This window comes from Setaria italica, chromosome V (genome assembly GCF_000263155.2).
Source record: "Setaria italica strain Yugu1 chromosome V, Setaria_italica_v2.0, whole genome shotgun sequence".
NCBI lineage: Eukaryota > Viridiplantae > Streptophyta > Magnoliopsida > Poales > Poaceae > Setaria > Setaria italica.
The window spans coordinates 44,543,740-44,562,985 of NC_028454.1; the positions used below are offsets into that span (position 1 = coordinate 44,543,740).

At 49.8% G+C, this 19,246-nt stretch overlaps 3 protein-coding genes and 1 pseudogene across 5 annotated transcripts; 3 read left to right on the top strand and 1 right to left on the bottom strand.

Moving 5' to 3' along the window:
• Positions 1-1,128: 1,128 nt before the first annotated feature.
• Positions 1,129-2,555, top strand: LOC101779242 (putative serine/threonine-protein kinase-like protein CCR3). The gene is made up of 3 exons (XM_004972247.1): positions 1,129-1,324; positions 1,417-2,142; positions 2,473-2,555. Exons 1-3 carry the CDS (start codon positions 1,129-1,131, stop codon positions 2,553-2,555), a joined length of 1,005 nt encoding a protein of 334 aa, XP_004972304.1.
• Positions 2,556-2,973: 418 nt separating this feature from the next.
• Positions 2,974-6,671, top strand: LOC101778552 (protein NRT1/ PTR FAMILY 2.13). Of its 2 annotated transcripts, none has more exons than XM_004970967.3 (4): positions 2,974-3,172; positions 3,464-3,681; positions 4,111-4,691; positions 5,474-6,671. In XM_004970967.3, the coding sequence occupies exons 1-4, from the start codon at positions 3,037-3,039 to the stop codon at positions 6,369-6,371; spliced, it is 1,833 nt and encodes a 610-aa protein (XP_004971024.1). In that variant the 5' UTR covers positions 2,974-3,036; the 3' UTR covers positions 6,372-6,671. The 2 variants fall into 2 exon arrangements, with proteins under 2 accessions (XP_004971024.1, XP_014660781.1); XM_014805295.2 differs by lacking the exon at positions 2,974-3,172 and adding an exon at positions 3,264-3,352 and having other exon boundaries at positions 5,474-6,666.
• LOC101777883 (28 kDa ribonucleoprotein, chloroplastic) lies at positions 3,297-11,408 on the bottom strand. Of its 2 annotated transcripts, XR_001164111.3 has the most exons (6): positions 11,098-11,408; positions 10,928-10,996; positions 8,710-10,808; positions 7,528-7,634; positions 7,359-7,442; positions 3,297-3,732 (listed from the first exon to the last, which is right to left on the bottom strand). XR_001164111.3 is itself a non-coding variant. In XM_004970966.3 (5 exons), exons 1-5 carry the CDS (start codon positions 11,402-11,404, stop codon positions 3,724-3,726), a joined length of 576 nt encoding a protein of 191 aa, XP_004971023.2. In that variant the 5' UTR covers positions 11,405-11,408; the 3' UTR covers positions 3,322-3,723. The 2 variants fall into 2 exon arrangements, 1 of the variants encoding a protein (XP_004971023.2); XM_004970966.3 differs by lacking the exon at positions 8,710-10,808 and having other exon boundaries at positions 3,322-3,732.
• Positions 11,409-12,109: 701 nt separating this feature from the next.
• LOC101779231 lies at positions 12,110-18,106 on the top strand (annotated as a pseudogene).
• Positions 18,107-19,246: the final 1,140 nt, after the last annotated feature.

Below are 19,246 nucleotides of genomic sequence, written 5' to 3' on the forward strand. Positions count from 1 at the left end.
TCATTGAATTGGATTTTTCCATTCGAGGGGGATCGTACAAGGTCGACAGTGCCCCATGTGAATACTCCACCAGTATGAAAAGTTCTTAATGTTAGTTGAGTACCCTGGCTCCCCAATTGATTGACCCGCAATAATACTTACAGCTTCCCCCAATTCGACCAGATCGCCATGAGTGGGACTCCGCCCATAACATAATTGACAGATCCTAGATGTGCTCCGGCAAGTAAAGGGGGTTCTAATATATATTGGTTGTGCTCGAAACGGTTGTGCTCGAAAGGCAGTTATGAATCGATTAACTAATCCAATTCCAATATCTTGATTTCGAGCAGCAATGCATCGTGAACCAATATATATATCGTCTGCTAATACACGACCAATTAGTGTTTGGACAAAAAGTTTTTCCGTCATAGATTCGTCTCGCCGTTTAGAAATCCACTTATGTAATGGGTTTTATAAATAGTCTATATTTAATACTCCTAATTAGTGTCTAAACATTCGATGTGACACGTGCTAAAAATAAGCAAAGGAACGCCTCCTAAACTGATTTTTTGTTAGCTGTACGACGCCTTTTAATCTGCAGGGTCCGTGTCTGAGATATACTCCTCTAGTATGGCTTTGTCTTTTGAAAGACCTCTAGTTGCTTTGCCGGCCGGCGTTTGTATTAGGGAGTGGGACATGGCTTTACTAAAACGGGTTTATATTCGACTGATCCAAACAACCACTTAGAGTTCGTTTGTTTTGCAGGAATTAAGTGGAACTGTAATTCGTTTCCTAGGCCGACCTGTTTGGCTGCACATGGAATTGGAAATGATGATTCCTCACGATTCCACCACTGCATGCCACACATTCTGAAAAAAAACTGGAAATCGTTTCCTCGGCCTCTCCCCAGACTCCTTCCCCCCACGCCGCCTCCTCCCGCGCCACGGCCCCTTCTCCATGCCCCCCTCCTTCGGCACCTCTCATCCGGCACCTCCCTCTCTCGTTTAAGGTCGTAATCATGGCTGGCAGCTAGATCCACGTAGAGGACGACCGAATCTGCGTGTTGAGCGACCGGATCTGCAAGTTGCGGGCAATCCCAACCTGGTTTGGGTGGTGGGCAATGCTTGCTTCACAGTGGACGGCGGGGCCATGGTAGTGGTTGAGGTGGCAGCCATGGTGGCAGCGCCGCCTCACAGTGCGGCGGAGAAGTTTACTCTCCGGAACCTGTCGCGCCTCACCGGTGACTTCGCGGAGGAGAAGAAGATAGGGAGCGGCAGCTTCGGGTCGGTGTACAGCGCCAAGCTCCTCGACGGGCGCGAGTTCGCCATCAAGCGTGCCGAGCGTGGCACTGGCGGCGGTTCGACGCGGAGCGCGTGTTCCGAGCGTAGCTCCGGCTGCTGTCGCACTTGAACCACCGGGACCTGGTGCAGCTGCTAGGCTTCTGCGAGGAGCACGGCGAGCGCATCCTGGTATTCAAGTTCATGCCCCACGATGCGCTCCAGGACCACCTCCATGGCGGTGCCACCAACGGCTCACTGCTGTTCGCATCGTGGGAGGCGCGGCTCCGGGTGGCGCTGGACGCGGCGCGCGACGTGGAGTACCTGCATTGCTACGCCGTGCCGGCCATCATCCACCGTGATGTGAAGCCGTCCAACATCCTCCTCGACGACGACTGGACAGTCAAGGTCTCCGACTTCGGCCTCTCCCTTGCCAGTGGCGGCGCGGTGGCGGTCGCCGTCGCCTCGTCCTCCGTCACCGCCGGCACCATCGGGTACATCGACCCAGAGTACTACCCGAGCGGAGCGACGTGTGGCCTAGTCCGTCCTTTGCATGGTGGTGTTGGTAGCCACGCAGCAGGTTTGCGGCGGCGAGCCGCTGACGGCCATGGCGAGCAGCTCCTCTGCTGCACTTCGCAGTGCGGCGGTGGTCGCGGTAGCACTCGCTCCTGCGGCGTGGTCCTAGACCGGGCCCTGTTCTGTCCTTTTCGTCCGGTGGCAGCGCGTCTCGGCCTGGTCGACGACGCGCAGCGGCTCTTCAGCGCCACCGATGCGCTGGACGGCGGCCTCGTCACGTGGAACACCATGGTTAGCCCTCGGGTTCAGAGCGGCCACTTTGACGAGGTTGTCGAGGTGCTCTACGATATGACGTGGAACACCATGATATGTATACAGTCATACTTAAAAAAATTTCATATTTAGTTATCCAAATAAAATATGGAATTTGATTCATGGAGAAGAATTCCATCAACACCCAAACAAAAAAAATTGAATTGAATTAAATTCTAAGTAATTCGTTTCTGGTGGAATCCAATGTCTAGAATGTAATTCCTACAATGGGTTTCAATTCCTGCTAAACAAACGGGCAAGATTATATATGGCGGCCCCTTGCACTTGCAGTTCTAAAAGAACAAATGCGTGAGCGTGACGGACGGGCGGAGCAGAGAGACCGTAACAGAGATGGATGATGATGATTCTTTTGTTCTCTTTTCTCTAGGCCTTTATGGCTCGGCCCAAAAGCTTGTCCTCACCAAGCCCAATTATCTTTTCAGGCCCATCTGGTTACGGCTTACAATGTGACTGACCGTCGCCGCGCCTTTCACGATCTTCTGGCTTGGTGCCTTTGTGGTCCGGCCGGCACCATTTTGCAGGCTCCTCCGATAGTGTTTGTCCTCGAGCGCCACGCCCAAAACTTTTATCCTCACCGAGTCCAATTCTCTTTACGGGCCCAACTGGTAACATCGTGACTGTTCCCATCCACTCACTGAAATGTGAGCGCGCGCGCGCACCACCCCGCACCATCTTCCCGGTTCCTCCGACACCACAACCCAGACGTACACACACCAGGACCACGTTCAGCACATCTCACGGCTAAACGTCAACACAAAACGACGCTGATGATCACATCATACGGACGCAACAAGCGTGGTCCCATGGCCTGCTGGTGCTGCCGCTGTCCATCTCCAACATATGACACGCCGCCCGTTGCCTCGCAGCCAGAACAAAGGTTATATAGACGGACGGTGCTGGTATTTTGGAACGCGCGCTGCCATTTTATCCCATGGAAACCGGCACTGAGATGGCTGCCGAACAGGAGGGAGGAGCCCTGCCGAGGCAGAACGGCCGTGCGAGTGAGCCGGCGGCGGCCACGAGGAAGAAGAAGCCGCAGGGGTGGAAGTGCATGCCCTTCATCATAGGTTCGATCGGTTTTACTTTCTTTATGGGGCGAGCATGGTACGAGCGTTTGACATGGAGTTTTCATCTTCTCATGCTGGATAATACTGGAAGCCTGGGGTCTCAGACTGCTCACTGCTCCTGCTGTGATATGGAACCCTGAAAACCGACCTGAATTATCCACTTGATGGATTCAGTATACTGTAGGCACAAAACTTGCACTTTGTAACTGCACACTGGTGACGGCTGCCGTCTTCTTTACACGAATCGATTCAAAAGGTATGTACTGAATAGCTCTCTCATTTGATGTGCAGCAAACGAGACGTTCGAAAAGGCAGCCTCATTCGGAGTGGCAGCAAACCTGACAACGTACCTTGTGAAACGCTTCAACATCGGGCAACTCCAGGCGACGAACGTAACCAACATCTTCTTCGCCACGCTGAACTTCACACCGTTGCTGGGCGCCTTCATCTCTGATTCCTACCTGGGAAGGTTCAAAACACTAGCCTGTGGGTGCTTCGCAACCCTCCTGGTATGTCCATCAGTCACGCCACGCCACGACAAAAGCTTCTGCTCACTTCACCTGCTCGTCAACACAAATGAAATGAAAAAAAATCAGCTGTCAGTTTTAGTACAAGGCTCCATAAATGAACCTCAATTGGTTCTGTTAGTTTGAACTGTTGTAAGGAGTCACAGGCTCACAGCCATAGATTACTCATATTTCCCTGCAACATCATGCTACAACCACCCTATACAGTGCTTCATGTAGATTAAGTGCAAATAAGCACATGATGCACAATTCGACTCTTTTAGATCAAGATAATGTAGTTGGATTGCACATCTGCACTCACTTGGTATACAATTGTGTTGATTTTTCTAGTAGATGGTCGCAAATACCAAAAGTTGATGGAAGTGTGTATTGCTTCTTTCTAATCTGTGTGTTTTTGTCCAACAAAAACAGGGGATACTGGGAGTGACTTTGACCGCATCACTTCCAGCCCTCAAACCGGAGCTATGCAACCAAACATCCCAATTAGGTGGACACTGCAATAGTCCATCAACACTCCAGCTGGGAGTGTTATACCTTTCCCTAGGGCTCCTAACTATTGGAGGTGGAGCAATACGGCCCTGCAGCTTGCCTTTTGGAGTAGACCAATTTGATCAGACTGATGAAAAGAGTCGAAAGGGCCTAAATAGCTATTATAACTGGTACTACAGCACAAGTACTGCTGCCCTGGTGTTCTCTATGACTGTTCTCATCTACATCCAGACAAACATCAGCTGGGCAATAGGATTTGGCATACCCACATTCTTCATGTTTTCTGCAATTATCATCTTCTTCGCCGGTGCCAGACTTTATGTCCATGTACCACCAGAGGGAAGCATTTTCTCTGGAATTGCGCAAGTTTTTGTGGCATCATTTAAAAAGAGAAGACTCAATCTTTCATGTTCTCATGACATAAACAAACCAGAGTTGATGCTCTACAACCCTCCCACAAGGGGCAACCGCATTTTCAGACTGCCACTAACTTCACAATTCAGGTGAAATATATATATCACCCTTATATATGAGTATGGTATGCACAGATCAAAAGCTTTGACTAGCCACAATGAATGTATCACACACGTCTGAAAATATGTTTCATGCTGAAATATTTCCGAAAGCAACCTGATTCTCCCAAGCAAAACCAATTTTCAATGATCAATCTGGCTAAGGCCACAATATTAATATTTCCTTGCTATTCTAAAAAGCTGGAATAGAACAGCAGGTGTTCCAGTCATACTACCTCCGTTTGAAATTACAAGGTGTATTTTGTTTCATTAGGACAATACTTTGATCAACAATTACTCCATCAATACATAATTTTTTGACATAATTTTAATATTATTAGATTCATATTAATAAATACTTATGTATGGTTATGATTTTCTATCACATGGTGATACATTAATGGAGTAATTGTCAATCAAAGCTTTGTCCTAACAAAATGAAATACGTCTTATAATTTCAAACGGAGGGAGTAAGGACTATGTATCCTAAATTCCTAATTGCAAGTGAATCTGTCTGATTAACAAACTGAAATGAAACCAGTCGTCAGTTGAAGAAATAGGCCCCAAATTCGAGCCGAAGATGGCTCAAAACAAACTGAGTTAGCCCAATTGATGAAATCCATGTAATCTCAGATAACATACAAGCCACATAGAGATTATTTTAGACCATGTTCTATGCAAGCAAGGATGTAGTGTGAGTAGACTGATACATGACTGAATGTCGGGAACATGCTAGGATTGTCTGATGTGTCAAAACCTCTATTCATTCTCAGGTTTCTGAACAAAGGTGCAATTATGCGGGATGATGATATAAACGATGACGGTTCTGCAAGAAACTCATGGGAACTTTGCAGTATCCAGCAAATAGAGGAAGTCAAATGTTTGATAAGAATTGCGCCTATTTGTTTTTCTGGCATCCTATGCTTCGTTGCAATGGCTCAGCAATTCACCTTTATAATATTGCAAGCGTTTACCATGGACAGTCACCTAGGGCCACACTTTGAAATTCCTGCAGGCTCTGTTGTATCGATATCACTTATCGCCCTAACTGTGTTCATCCCCATTTACGACCAACTTATGGTACCGCTTGCGAGAAAACTGACCGGGTTGGAAGGTGGAATTACACTTCTACAGAGACAGGGTGTGGGATTGGTGATTTCTCCCATTTCTATGGTGGTAGCAGGACTTGTTGAGCATAAAAGGAGGGATTCCGCTTTGTCTAATGGAGGTATGTCACCTATGACAGTTTTGTGGCTTGCACCTCAGCTGGTTTTAATGGGTATTGCTGAGGCCTTCATCGCAGTTGGACAAATAGAGTTCTACAATAAGCAGTTTCCAGAGCATATGCAAACCCTAGCAGGATCCCTATTGTTCTGTGCTATAGCTGCAGCAAACTACTTGAGTACTGCACTGGTAAACATCACCAGAAAGGTTACCGCCAGACATGGTCACACAAGCTGGTTAACAGACAATATTAACAATGGCAAACTTGACTATTACTATTATTTTATTGCCATCCTGGGAGTACTGAACCTTTTCTACTTCCTTACATGCTCTCACTACTATCAATACAAGGCCATGTCGCTCCATGTTGACGAGTCCATAAAAAAACATGCCAAGGAAGAAGCAGCTACAGAAATCGAGATCGTCACAAGTGCAGCCAGCAAATGAATATTTCAAGGGCGATTTATAATATGCAGACTCAGTGACAAACAAGATTCAGTTTGTAAGATGCTTTATAGTAACATGTTATCTTATGAACGTTAGAGAAGAAGTGAATTACAATTCAGCCAGCCATGGCCAAACAACAACAGTAAATAAGGTCTATTATATTGGAACTCCATGAAGTGTGTGATAGTATATATAACCTAAGAAAAGTCTGTCATGCTTCAGTAGAAGCTAAGGGTGCCTGTAATATGTGTAGCATGTAATGTAAGCACAGACAGTACACCAATTTCTTCACACACTTTACTGTGTATTGCATTGGGACCTAGGTTCACACAACTAATCATAAATACCCATTTACAGGAAGTAATTGGGCAAAGCAGTAGGCTCCATTAACATGTAACCTAATAGTGCATCTGAATAAGTTAAAATCGCCATTGCCAAATAACATCATGTTTCAAATTTTACTTGAAATTTTTAGGTGAGTGTGTACAGTATGGGTAACCTATCACAGAGCTGCAAGTAGACCTCTCTTGAAAAGGACAAAAAAGGGAAAAGAAACTCAGGAAGGGCATGAGACAGCAAGCAGCTTGTTTGATAAGTCAACAGCAGTTTAGCCATCAAATGATTTTTTTAATACGAAAGTAGCTTGTCTCAGTACAGTATTTCCCACCAATTGCTGACGCTCTTAGTATTCATCTCTCTCAAGCTAGCTCTGCTGGGCCAATACAAGCAGATGAGCTTAAATAACTTATGAACTGAGGGTTAATAAAGAGCAAGAGGCAGGAGCCAATGTGACTAAAAGATCAATGCGCTACAATTTACAGAGATTTTATTTGAATTGTAAAAAAATTTTAGATATGCATATGACAGAAAGTCAATCACTGGTGCGCCATGTTGTAAAAAAATCACTGAAAGATCAAGTTGTAAATAACAGCCACGTTTCTGTTTCCAGGAAGGGAGTGAACATGTCAACTGTTAAATTTTCCTCACCGTAGAAAGTCGGGGAACAATCACTGGTGCGCCACGGACTTTTTCAAGAGCAAAACTTATTCGCAATGGCCGCCCTAGCATTACCTGTAGAATTAACATAGGTAAATTCATTTGCTGAATCCTTTCTAACCGCAACTGCTGACATGTGTTCCGAACTACAAAGCTATACCTTTCCATCCATAGCATCCTTGGCACACTTAGCTTCATGATCATTTGAGAAGTGAACAAATCCAAAGCCTCTTGGCCTTCCGGAATTTTTGTCATAAATTATTCTAACTGCAAAAGCAAAAATCTCCTCATATAACTTCGATAAATTATTCAAACCTAAAAAAATGCAAATTTTTACAAATTTGTGGGGGCACATAGGGCAAAGGTATAAAAGAATCCATCTCTTATCACACTAGCTTAATTGGGTAAACACTTAAACAACTCTACCCTCTCGTTTTCAAGTATATGAACACTGACCTGGCAACTCATGTGGATGAACAAAACTACATGCAGCAATGGAATAGAGGACCATTAAATGCTTATTTTTGTACAAAGTGTTGATAGCTATCTGTGGAGTAACACAAACAAAGTTTTTCTAAGTGTAGCTATTTTAGTGTCAATATTGTTAACTATTGGTTTTGTTGACAGTAGGCTAATTGCACAGCAACATACATGATGCATTAATGTTAATGATATCAACTTTAAAACAAAAAGGTATAACCACACAATTTATTCCATGAACTTTCTTGCAAAAAAAGAGACATGAACAGACACCCAAGTTAAACCTTATAAGTGGCTAATAAATAGGGACTCGCAAATAATATGCAAGATGTGGCAGAAATACTTGCACATTTGCAATAAACCTGATCTATGGATGTGCATGACCCACAAATTTCATCAAATACTTGAGTAAAATCAACCTTATCGCTTTGCAATTGCGTAGGCACTACTTGTATGGCACAACTCACAAGCTACATTGTCATATGGATGAGCTGCACCCTAATAGATTGTTCAAAACTCAAGTACTCTCAGAAATTCAACAGATAGTATCTCAGGCCTTGTACCAACTCTTTGCAATGAAACATGAACCATAGGCTGCAAGCCTGTAACCATGTTCTCATTTCAGTAAATGGAAATGGGGGGTGCGCCTCAATTCGAAAAAAAATTCGATTAATGCGTGTATTCAAAGATTGGTTAGCATAGCGAGGAGTAAGGAAAAACAAAACGACAGATGTAACTGAAATGATGGCTAGTCAACAAGTTTTCTGTTGGGTCAGCATCAGATAAACTGCATATTCACATGACGTAAGGCTCCTGCCTCCTGATTCAACCAAACAAGAATTGAGATGGAAAATTGTATAACCTGTAGCAATCCAAGGACCAATGCAAGTCTCCATTGCATCAACCATGCTATAACCTCATTCTTGACATGCCTCTTTTAATCACATGGGAGTTCCTGGCTGTCTGCAAAGTAAAACTCCATCGCCCATGCCTAAAATATATCCCCACTAGCTTCAGACAGACAGTGGACGGTAATTGTCTCATATATCTTTTCCCTTCCATCGAGATAAGTATATTAGTGCTATCTTGTGCTGGATGGCATGACCTCAATGGAACTAACCCCTAGAGTCTTCCTTTTTGTTTGTTTTGAATAACAGGATCTGATAGATTCGGCAACAATATACTTCCCAGCTGATGCATAAGCGTTGGAAAGTAACACCACGTGGCCATAATCAAATGACTCATTGTTCAGCACCTTCTCAGCAGCAACTTCAGTTAACTCTGTGTCACTATGCAGGTGACCTCCTCCCATCAAAGCCTTCCAAGAATTTTCTCCCTCTTTGGTAGTCAAGCTAGCCACTTCTGCTGCTTCATCCAAGCGACCGGCTCTTGCCAACATATCTACTAGGCATCCGATGTGCTCCTGACACGGATTTATGCGCTTCTCATTAATCATTCTCCTGAATATGATCAAACCATCATCAACTAGTCCAGAATGGCTACATGCCAGCATTGTGTTCAAGTATGTTACACTGTCTCGCTCTTCATTAGATTCCTCCATGTCATTAAAAAGTGCTATTGCTTGCTCTCCTTGGCCATTTATGCCATAGGATAATATCATAGTATTCCATGAGACAACATCTCGAGAAATCATGTCATCAAATACTTTATGGGCTAAACTGGCATATCCACACTTACCATAAACTGCCATGAGAGTATTAGGGACAGGTCTATGCAGATATAAACCTGACTTATAGCTATACCCATGAAGCTGAACACATAGCTCAAACTTAGCAATCTCATAGCATCCAATCAATACGCTGACTAACGTCACAGGATCAATCACAAAAATATCTTCACGCCTCATCTTACCAAAGAGATGCATCCCCTCTAGAGCTTTTCCACTTCCTACATACCCTGACACCATTGCAGTCCATGAAACTAAGCTTTTCTCCCTTGTTCCGTCAAACAACACTCTAGCGGAACTTAAATCCTTGCATTTGGAATACATTGTGATTAATGAATTAACTGCCGGAAGCTCTCTACTAAAACCACGGATGACCATTTGATTATGAACCAATTTCCCTCTCCTTGCATCACCCAGAAGCGCACAAGCTTGCACCAAACTGACCATTGCTACCCTGTCAGGAACTATGCCATTTGACCTCATCTGAACAAATAGACTTATAACTTCACCAGCATGCACCTGCTCAAGAAGGAAACCCATCATCATTGTCCAAGTAACAACATCACGAACAAAGATTTTCCTGAAAATCTCTCTTCCAATCTCAATGCCACCAAAACTCAAGTACATGCCAAGTATTGAGTTTGCCACTGAGACATTCAAATCAAGGCCAATCTTAACTGCATAAGCATGTGCACTCTTGCACATTACAAGGTCACCACAACCAGCATAAGCTTGAGCCACCTTAATCATGGTCACAACATTATTAGGAGCTAGGCCAAAACAACAACACAGCCTTTTAAACACCAACAATGCTTCCTCAAACAAATTGTTGTGAACTAACCCAGAGATCATAGCATTCCAGGAAACCACACTGGGATCCCTCAAATTACTGAAAAACGCCCATGCATTCATAGGGCACCCACATTTCGCATATGCATCGACCAGTGCAGTTGCAACAAAAGGATTGGATTCCAGCCGACTCTTCACAGCCCATCCATGGATGCACTCCACAAGCACAGCGTCACCCAGCCCAGCTGCAGCGAGCAACACACCAACCAAGGTGAATGAGTTTGGGCACACCCCCTCCCTCATCATGCTGACAAACAGCCCTACTGACTGGTGGAATGACCCGTTCCTTGCATGCTGGTAGATCACTGCCGAGCAGGCGACCACGTCCCTAACAGGCATTTCATCGAACAGTTCGCGGGTCTGGGCGCGATGGAGTGACTCACGGCCTCCACGGCATCTCGTCGAACACCTACCGCGCGCACCATCTGAACTCGAACCGAACCCAAAAATCCCAACGCGGAGAGGTTATCAACCACACCCAAATAGAGCATTCCTAAGTTCCTAAGTAACAGTGAGGGTTCCAGTTTGCGAATCTGTTTCGTACCTTCGGTGACGGTGCCGAAGGTGGAGAAGGCGTCCGTGAGGGAGCGCTCGTCCACGGACCATGACAACCCTGCGCGGGCAAGCAGGAAACCAAAACGTAGTAAGCTGGGAGCTATGACGCAACCGGCGACCGGCTGGGAGACAAACCCGGATGCGAGAGAAGAGTGGTACCGGCGACGAAGAGCCTGGAGTTGGAGGGCGGCGGCGGCGGCGCACCGGGAGGCGCCTCGTCTGGTGGTGAGGCGGCCGCGGCGGAGACAAGGCGCCGCAGGTGGTGGCCGTCGTGGAGGAGAGGGGCGAGGCGCAGGCGGGAGAGCAGCGCTCGAGGCGTCATGCCGCCGGCGAGCAGCGGCGCGCGGCGGTGGTCGCGAGAGCCCGTGGGGGGGTTGAACCGTTGAAAAATGGGCTGCCCAGTTATTGTGGGCTCCAAGAGCAATGTGGCCTGCACGTGTTGGACCAGGCCGAGCGGTTCAACCATTCTAGAATTTTTTTTATTTTATATTTTCTTTTTACAAATTTGTTTATATGGTTGAATCAAAAATTTGCAAAAATAGATCCTTACCGCCGTTTCAAACGGTGATAGTGTCGGCTGGTATGTACTGTTGTGTACTGCCGGATGAAAACGGCAGCAGGACCTTAAAACAGCGAAGGGGTCCTTACCGTTGTTTCAAACGGCGGTAGGGCTTCACCCAACTGGCGCAGCTCCAAACAAGTGAAACAACATATTCCCATTACGCGGTCCAAAAAGGAGCCTACAACACCACCAGCAACTTGCAAAATGGGTCTCCGCTGCCCTGGTCGTACCTTTTCATGCATGCATGCTGCACTGTGCTGCTACTTGCACGGAGCTGAGCCTATCAATAGCTGCTGCAGTAATCAACGGGACCACCGCCAGAGCAAGGACCACCACCACCGGTGACAGGGAGCACAGGGCCCGAAATGATGGGTAGCAGGAACCACCAGCGACTTGCAAAATGGGTGGCACGCGGCCCGAAATGGGTGGAAGCGAGCCTGCATCAGGGCGCGGCGCTACCGCCATCTCATCTGACGGTAAGCGGGCCACCGCCGTTTCATCCGGCGGTAGCTTCCTCCACCACCGGTTGATACAGCGGTAGCCCGTTACCGCCGTTTCAAGCGGCGATATAGACCCATTTTTGCAATTTTTTGATTCGAGCGGCGGCATAGACCCATTTTTACAATTTTTTGATTCGACTATATATTTGTCCAAATTTGTAAAAAAAATATAAAAATAAAAAACGTCTCCGGCTAGGAAATTAGAAAATTCCATCGCGTGATCGTGTCGACGCCCACAGCAGCAACGTCTCCGGCGATGGGCGCCACACCGGTGCGGTGGCCGCGGGTGCTGACTCCGGCGCAGCTCGCCGGGGCCATACGCCGTCAGAAGAACCCCCTCGAAGCCGTCCACCTGTACTCGGACGCGCCTCGCCGCTACCCACCCTCCTCCTACCGCCACAACGACGACGTCCGCTCCTCCCTCCTCGCGGCCGCCGCCGGCTCCACCGTACTCCCGTCCCTCCTCCGCCGGGTCCTCCCATCCTCCCCCTCCGCCGACTACCTCCTCGCCGCTTCGATCCCCAACCTCTCTCCAGCGGCCGCCGTCTCCATCTTCCGCTCCTCGCTCCCCTCCTCCCCGTCCCCGTCGTGGTCCCTCTCCTTCTCCGCCCTTCTCCGGCGCCTCGTCTCCCAAAGTCTTCTCCCTGAGGCCGCCCGCCTCTTCACCGACTTCGCCGGGCGCCCGGAAGTCTCGGTAGCATCCGGAGACCTTACCCTGCTCATATCTGGCCTCTGCTGCGTGCGGCGCCCTGACCTCGCGCTGCAGGTGCTCGATGAAATGCCGAAGCTATGCCTCACACCGGAAAGGGACGCTTACCGTGCGATCGTGCCTGCTCTCTGTGACGCTGGAATGCTCGACGAGGCCACGCATCTCCTCTATTCCATGCTGTGGCGCGTATCGCAGAGGGGCTGCGACGGTGATGTTGTGGTGTACCGGGCATTGCTGGTAGCACTCTGTGCGGCTGGCCGGGGTGAACAGGCTGAGATTGTTCTGGATAAGGTGCTCAGGAAGGGCCTGAGTTCACCAGGTAGTCGTCGGTCTCTTCGTGTGCCAATGCTTGCTGTGCTTAGCCTCGAGGATGCCCAGGAAGCCATTGACCAGGCGTTGGCTGTGCGAGGTGGTCGTACTGTTGTGAGCTTTGAGTCCATGATTCTTGACCTCTATGAAGAAGGTCGGTTTGGTCAGGTGGACAAATTGTTTGAGGACATGGCCAAGAAGCGTTTCAAGCCAACAATGTGCATCTATGAGGCAAAGATCACTGCTTTATGCAGGGAAGGAAATGTGGATGATGCTGTGAAGGTGTTGGAGGAGGAGTTGCCCAAGAATGACCTTGTTCCAACAGTGACAACTTATAACTTGCTAATGAAGGGTCTTTGTGACACAATGCAATCAATGAGGGCACTAGAATTACTCAAGAAGATGGACAGGCAGCTTGGTTGTGTTGCGGAAAAGGACACGTTTTCGATCTTGGTTCGCGGTTTGTGCTCAGAAAGCAAGTTTGTTGATGCATCAAAGTTAATGGAGAGGATGGTGAAGGGATATCATCGGCCTGACAGAAGTGCGTTCAACAATATTATTGAAGGTTTATGTTCTGCTGGTAGAACATATGATGCATTGCTATGGCTAGAAGAGATGATCGATCATGGAGAAACACCAGATATCCGTGTTTGGTCTTCCTTAGTCTCCGCGGTATGTATGTCCCAGTTTGAAGTTTTAGGAGCTGAGCTGCTGGAGAAAGCTTAGGTTGTAACTGTACGAGAAGTGGAACTGGGATTCAGCCTAGTAGATTCTTGAAACCGCAACTGCACCGCAATGAGTGTAAGTTACTCCTATTTATGCAATAGTTGTTGTGAATAGTACAATATCATTAACCCTTACGGCTTTAATACATTTTTCTGTTTCTTGTTTGGTGGCAAGTTTTTTGTGCTTTGAGCTTGATGCTTGATGAAGAAAACAGTTGCATATAAGGGTCCTCTAAATCATATGCTCCTATTGAGCATTGCTGCCTCCTCATCCATTAATTTTTTTCTGAATCATATGCTCCTATCGTTATTAAGATTTTTCTGAAAGTAGCATTCCTCCATTAAAAGTGGAGCGACTAAAGAGAAAAATAACCAATTCTACATTTATTGCTACAAGTATGTGCAAAATTTCTTAATTTTACCGAACAAGATTTATTCATTTATGCTCATTTGCTCTCATGCCCATTACTTGTTGCACGTCCAAGATACAATAACAAGCACTACACATCCCTGTAATCTTAAAACTCTTTGCCTTTTCAGCTGATCCAAATGACCAACAGTAACCTACATGCTTGCTAATGACAATGATGATGGATCTCTCCCAATAACATGGCATCAAGACAAGGGACATAAGTTCGCAGTTTCAACATCAACTCACCAAATCAGGACGATATGGATGATGAAATTGCTGATGTAAATGATGAAGCTGGTGAGGTGCTCGCTCAGTGAAGCTGGTGCTTTGAGCCCTAGTGAATGCCAACGTGGAAAGAAGAGCAGATAATCTCTACGTGTAACAGTGGGAGCGGAAGTGGGAGGAGCAGCAGTGAAGGCGATTCAACCAGCTCTGGAGCCTGGAGGTGATGTGGGTAACTTTGTACGTCTGCCAATTTTACATTCTTAGCAAAAGCATTTGCTACAAAGCACTATGGAAGCCACAAAGCGTTTTCTACATGGTCAGTTTTACGTTTGCTAAACCTGTCACGGAAACATGGCCCTAGACTTTATAGGCAGATCTGGGGTGATGTACGCCTATGTAGTATTCGAAATTGCTGTGTTGCCAAAATTGCTAGTCTTGAATCATGCTGTGGCACATCTCACTGGGACTGCTCAGTAGAATCCGGCTGCCTCTTTCATCAGCCAAAACTTCTGGACTCCTGAATCCTGATCTAGCACACCTGATTGAGATAGCTCTGAACCGAACTGCACTGTCCCAGAGCTGCTGTGATCAAAGAGTTCGAGATCGTCATAATAGCTGATGCCTTCGGCCACATCACTGAGGTAATGCAGCGGCTCCACTCCAAACTGCTGGGTGGCGTCCGGGCACTGGAAGTTATCAGCCAAGCACTGCGTCCCGTACCCGTGGCCACTTGCATCCATGAAGCTGCCGTCCAGGCCAATGGGCGACACGCCGGTGAAGCAGTCGCCGCCGCCGGTTCCCATGCTGGAGTGCTCCGGTGGCATGTACGCAGGATTGCCGGTGATGTGCAGGGAGGGTTGGTGGTGGTATTCGACCGGCACGGCGGCGTCGCACGACGACTCGTCGGCGCCCCACATGGCCTGATCGAACCAGCCGTTGTAGGCGTTGGCATTGCTCGGCACCGGCATCTGGGGGCACCCGCTCATGTCCGAGTACGAGCAGTTGCTGCCAGTGTATTGGAAGAAGCCATGATCAGGGCAGGAGGCGGTGTTGTGCAGCTGGTACGCGTCCCATGGCAGTAGTTGGCCGTGGGCGTTCTCGCCATTGCCTCCCACCTGCTGCAAGTACTGATTGCCAGCCATGCACATGCTGCCGCTGTTGATGTACTGGGCACCGGATGCAGGCTGCGCCATGCTGGCGTTGAGCGGACGAGGCTCGACGCCGTTGGTGTATTGGACGCCGCCGGATGCAGGCTGCATTGTCATGCTGGCATTGAGCGGATGCGGCTCGACGCCGTGCCACGTGAGCTCGTCGACCCACGCCTCCATGTCGTCGAGGTCGGCGTCGCCGGCGAGGCGGACCCCTTGCTCCAGCGGCACGACGGCGGCCTGCCGTAGCTGGCCACCGCCGGCGATGCCGTCGTCCGGCATGCCCAGCGCCTTCCGCCTCTTCGCCGTGGCGAGCAGCGCCGCGTCGATGGACCCGAGCAGCTCCTCCAGGTTCACGCCCTTCAACACCGCCGCGCTGGGCGACGCGAGCTCCTTGGGGCCCTCCTGCCGCTCCTTGGCGAGCCTGGCCTTCTCCTTGCCCAGCTCGATGTTGAGGTAGCCGAGGTGCGTGTGCTTCGCCCGCTTGTCCGCCGGCAGCCTACGGTACCTGTCGATGACACCCGCGCCGAACTCCCACACGTCCGCCGGCGCGCCGCCGCGGGGACCAGCGCAGACGAGCGCGACGTCGACGTCGCAGAGTATCGCCAGCTCGCGCGCCTTCTTCTTCAGCCCCTCCTTCCTCCCGTTGAAGGTCCTCGTGAGCGACCCCGCCTTGCCGATGAGGCCCATATGGATTTTGCGGCGCGGCATGGCGGGCGGCGGCGGTGATCCTGCGACGCACGCGAGCGCTCGGCGGCGGCCGGCGAGGCGAGGACACGATGGCGCGGTGCGAGTTGTGATCTCGTTGTCTGGCCGGCCTCCGGTGCACCACCGTGCACGGTATTTTATACAGAATTGTAGTTTGTAGATGGAGAGTTGGAGACACGGGAGTATGCACCCGGCACGCGTTTATCGATTCCGTTACGAACACGGACAGGACGAGTTATGGTGCGCCGTCCGATTCCGTCGCGGAGTCGGACTCGCCACCTCCCGTCGTCTCTCACCTCGCCGCGTCCCAGCCATCGTCTTGCGTCCCCTCCTCGTGCCTCGCGATGATGCACCCCCGGCCCCACCGCGGGCCATGGAAGATGTTCACGTTGTACATGACGCGCGCCTCGTGCGACATCGCCTGCAAAATGGTAGACGTACGCGCGAACCATATGCCAGCGAGTACGTGCACGTTGCAAATACCAAGGAAATACATAATAATAAAATAAAATACGCGTATAACGGAATGCTAAAAGTATTATTCTTTTTTTTTCCTTGGTCGTCGTCGATTGAGAGGATGAGAGGCAGGAGATCCCCGGCGAGGACCCCACCGTCTCCGCCCGCTACGCCGCCGCCTACGTCCGCGGCCTCCAACAGCCGTCCACCGGCGGCCGCCTCAAGCTCGCTGCCTGCTGCAAGCACTTCGCGGCGTACGACCTGGACCGGTGGGGCGGCACCGACCGGTTCCACTACAACGCCGTCGTGGCGGCGCAGGACCTCGAGGACACCTTCAACGTCCCCTGCCGCACCTGCGTCGCCGGCGGCAAGGCCGCCAGCGTCGTCATGTGCTCCTAAAAGCAGGTCTATGGCGTGCCCACCTGCGCCGACGAGGGGTTCCTGAAGGGCACCATACATGGCGAGTGGGGACTGGAGTACTGGACGGTACATCGTCTTCGACTGCCACTCCGTCGACGTCTTGTTCCGGGACCAGCACTACACGCTCACCACCGAGGACGCCATAGCCGCCACGCTCCGCGCCGGGCTCGATCTGAACTGCGGGCCCTTCCTGGCGCAGTACACGGAGTCGGCAGTGGCGAGGCGGAAGGTCGCCGACGCTGATGTCGACGCAGCGGTGACCAACCCCGTCGCCGTGCAGATGCGGCTGGGGATGTTCGACGGCGACCCCGCCGCCGGGCCGTTCGGGCACCTCGGGCCCCGGGACGTGTGCACGCCGGCGCACCAGGAGCTCGCGCTCGAGGCGGCGCGCAAGGGCGTCGTGCTCCTCAAGAACGAGCGGTGGGGGAACATGCACAGGGGCGGCGTCCTACCGCTACGCGCCGCCGCGCACCGCGTCGTCGCCGTCGTGGGACCGCACGCCGAGGCCACGGGGGCGTTGATCGGGAACTACGCCGGGAACCACGCCGCTGCAGGCCGTGGCAGTACGTTCGCCAGGCGGTGCACGAGGCCGGGTGCACCGACGTGGCGTGCGCGGGGACCCAGCAGCCCATCGCCACCGCCGCCACCGTCGTCGTCGCCGGGCTCGACCTATCCAACCTGCTTCTCGCTGGCCGCCAAGCGGAGCTCATCTCCGCCGTGGCGAAAGCCTCCAAGGTCCCCGTCATCCTCGTTCTCATGTCCAGCGGCCCCATCGACATCGCCTTCGCGCACAACGACCCGAGGATCGCCGCCATCCTCTGGGCGGGCTACCCCGGCCAGGCCATCGCCGACGTCATCTTCGGCCACCATAACCCAAGTACATTAACTCCAATCATCAGCTTATATAATCACAAATTTTACATAAACTTCATATTTTGCAACGAGAAAAGTAGTCTAATGTAACGACCTAAATGTAATTACATTCTTGAGCATTGTACCATGAGCATCATTATTTGGTAGGATAAAATTTTTTGTGCTTGTTCAATGCTTTTGCATTTTAATTTGAATTATTGAATAAAGTGAAAATGCATACCTTGTGAAGAAACTTTCCATTTCCAATAGGACATATATTCAGTGATAACTCGGTAAAACACTTCTTCCTCAAATATGAATTTAGGTGATTTTTTTCGAATTTTAGGAATCCATCTTGAAGCCAAACAGCTCAGCCGAAAACCAAAAATAACATTCCGGGAAGAATTTTCATTTCAAATGTACCATAGCTTTTCTTCCCAATTCAAGCAAAATGGATTACTCTTGATTTCATGTATCAACACAAATTTTTTTTGGAATTTTTGGAGTCCTAGAAGATTACTTTTGGAAGATGGAGGAAAGAAGTTTCTATAAAAATCGTGGATGTCCGCCGCTCTCCATGAACTGTTCGCGAGACGCTTGTGTGTGCGTGTCGTGCTTGCAGAGATACGGTGTCACACGCCCCTGGACCCCACCCAACCCTTCCACCTCACCCATGCGCCTCCCCCTCCCCTGCTTCCTCCCTCACACACACCAGGAGCTCTCGCCCTCCCTTCTTTCTTCCCCAATCCAAGCCATGGAGGAGAAAATCCATCTTTCCCCACCAAATCCATCACCGCCATCACCGGAGTTGGCTAGAGGACTGCCTAAGCACGTCGTCAACGAGCTTCTCCATCACCTCGTCCACCTCTTCCTCGCCGGAGACCAAGGAGAAGGCCATCCCCAAGCTTCTTCTTCATCTTCCCCAAGCACCTCAAGGATGAACTCGGCCCAATCTACTCCAACACCACCCTACGCCAACACGCGGCCCCATGCTCATGCTCTACTTGTTGCCGGTGAGCTCCCCTCGGTGCTCGTCATCTTCTTTTGCCCTCAATCAAGCTACAAAGCCCATCCATGACTTCATCACCATTGACGACCTAGGGCTCCAAAGGTCCCATGCATGTCAAATCTACTACCCAAAACAAGTTCTCTATATCCTCACGAACCTGTAGAAACAAACGGCACCCAAACTTGTGGCCGGAGTTGCCGCTAGCGACCTCACCGGTGAGCCTCGGCCCGCACACGGATGGTCCGCGGCCTAGGAGCGGACAGTCCGTGAATC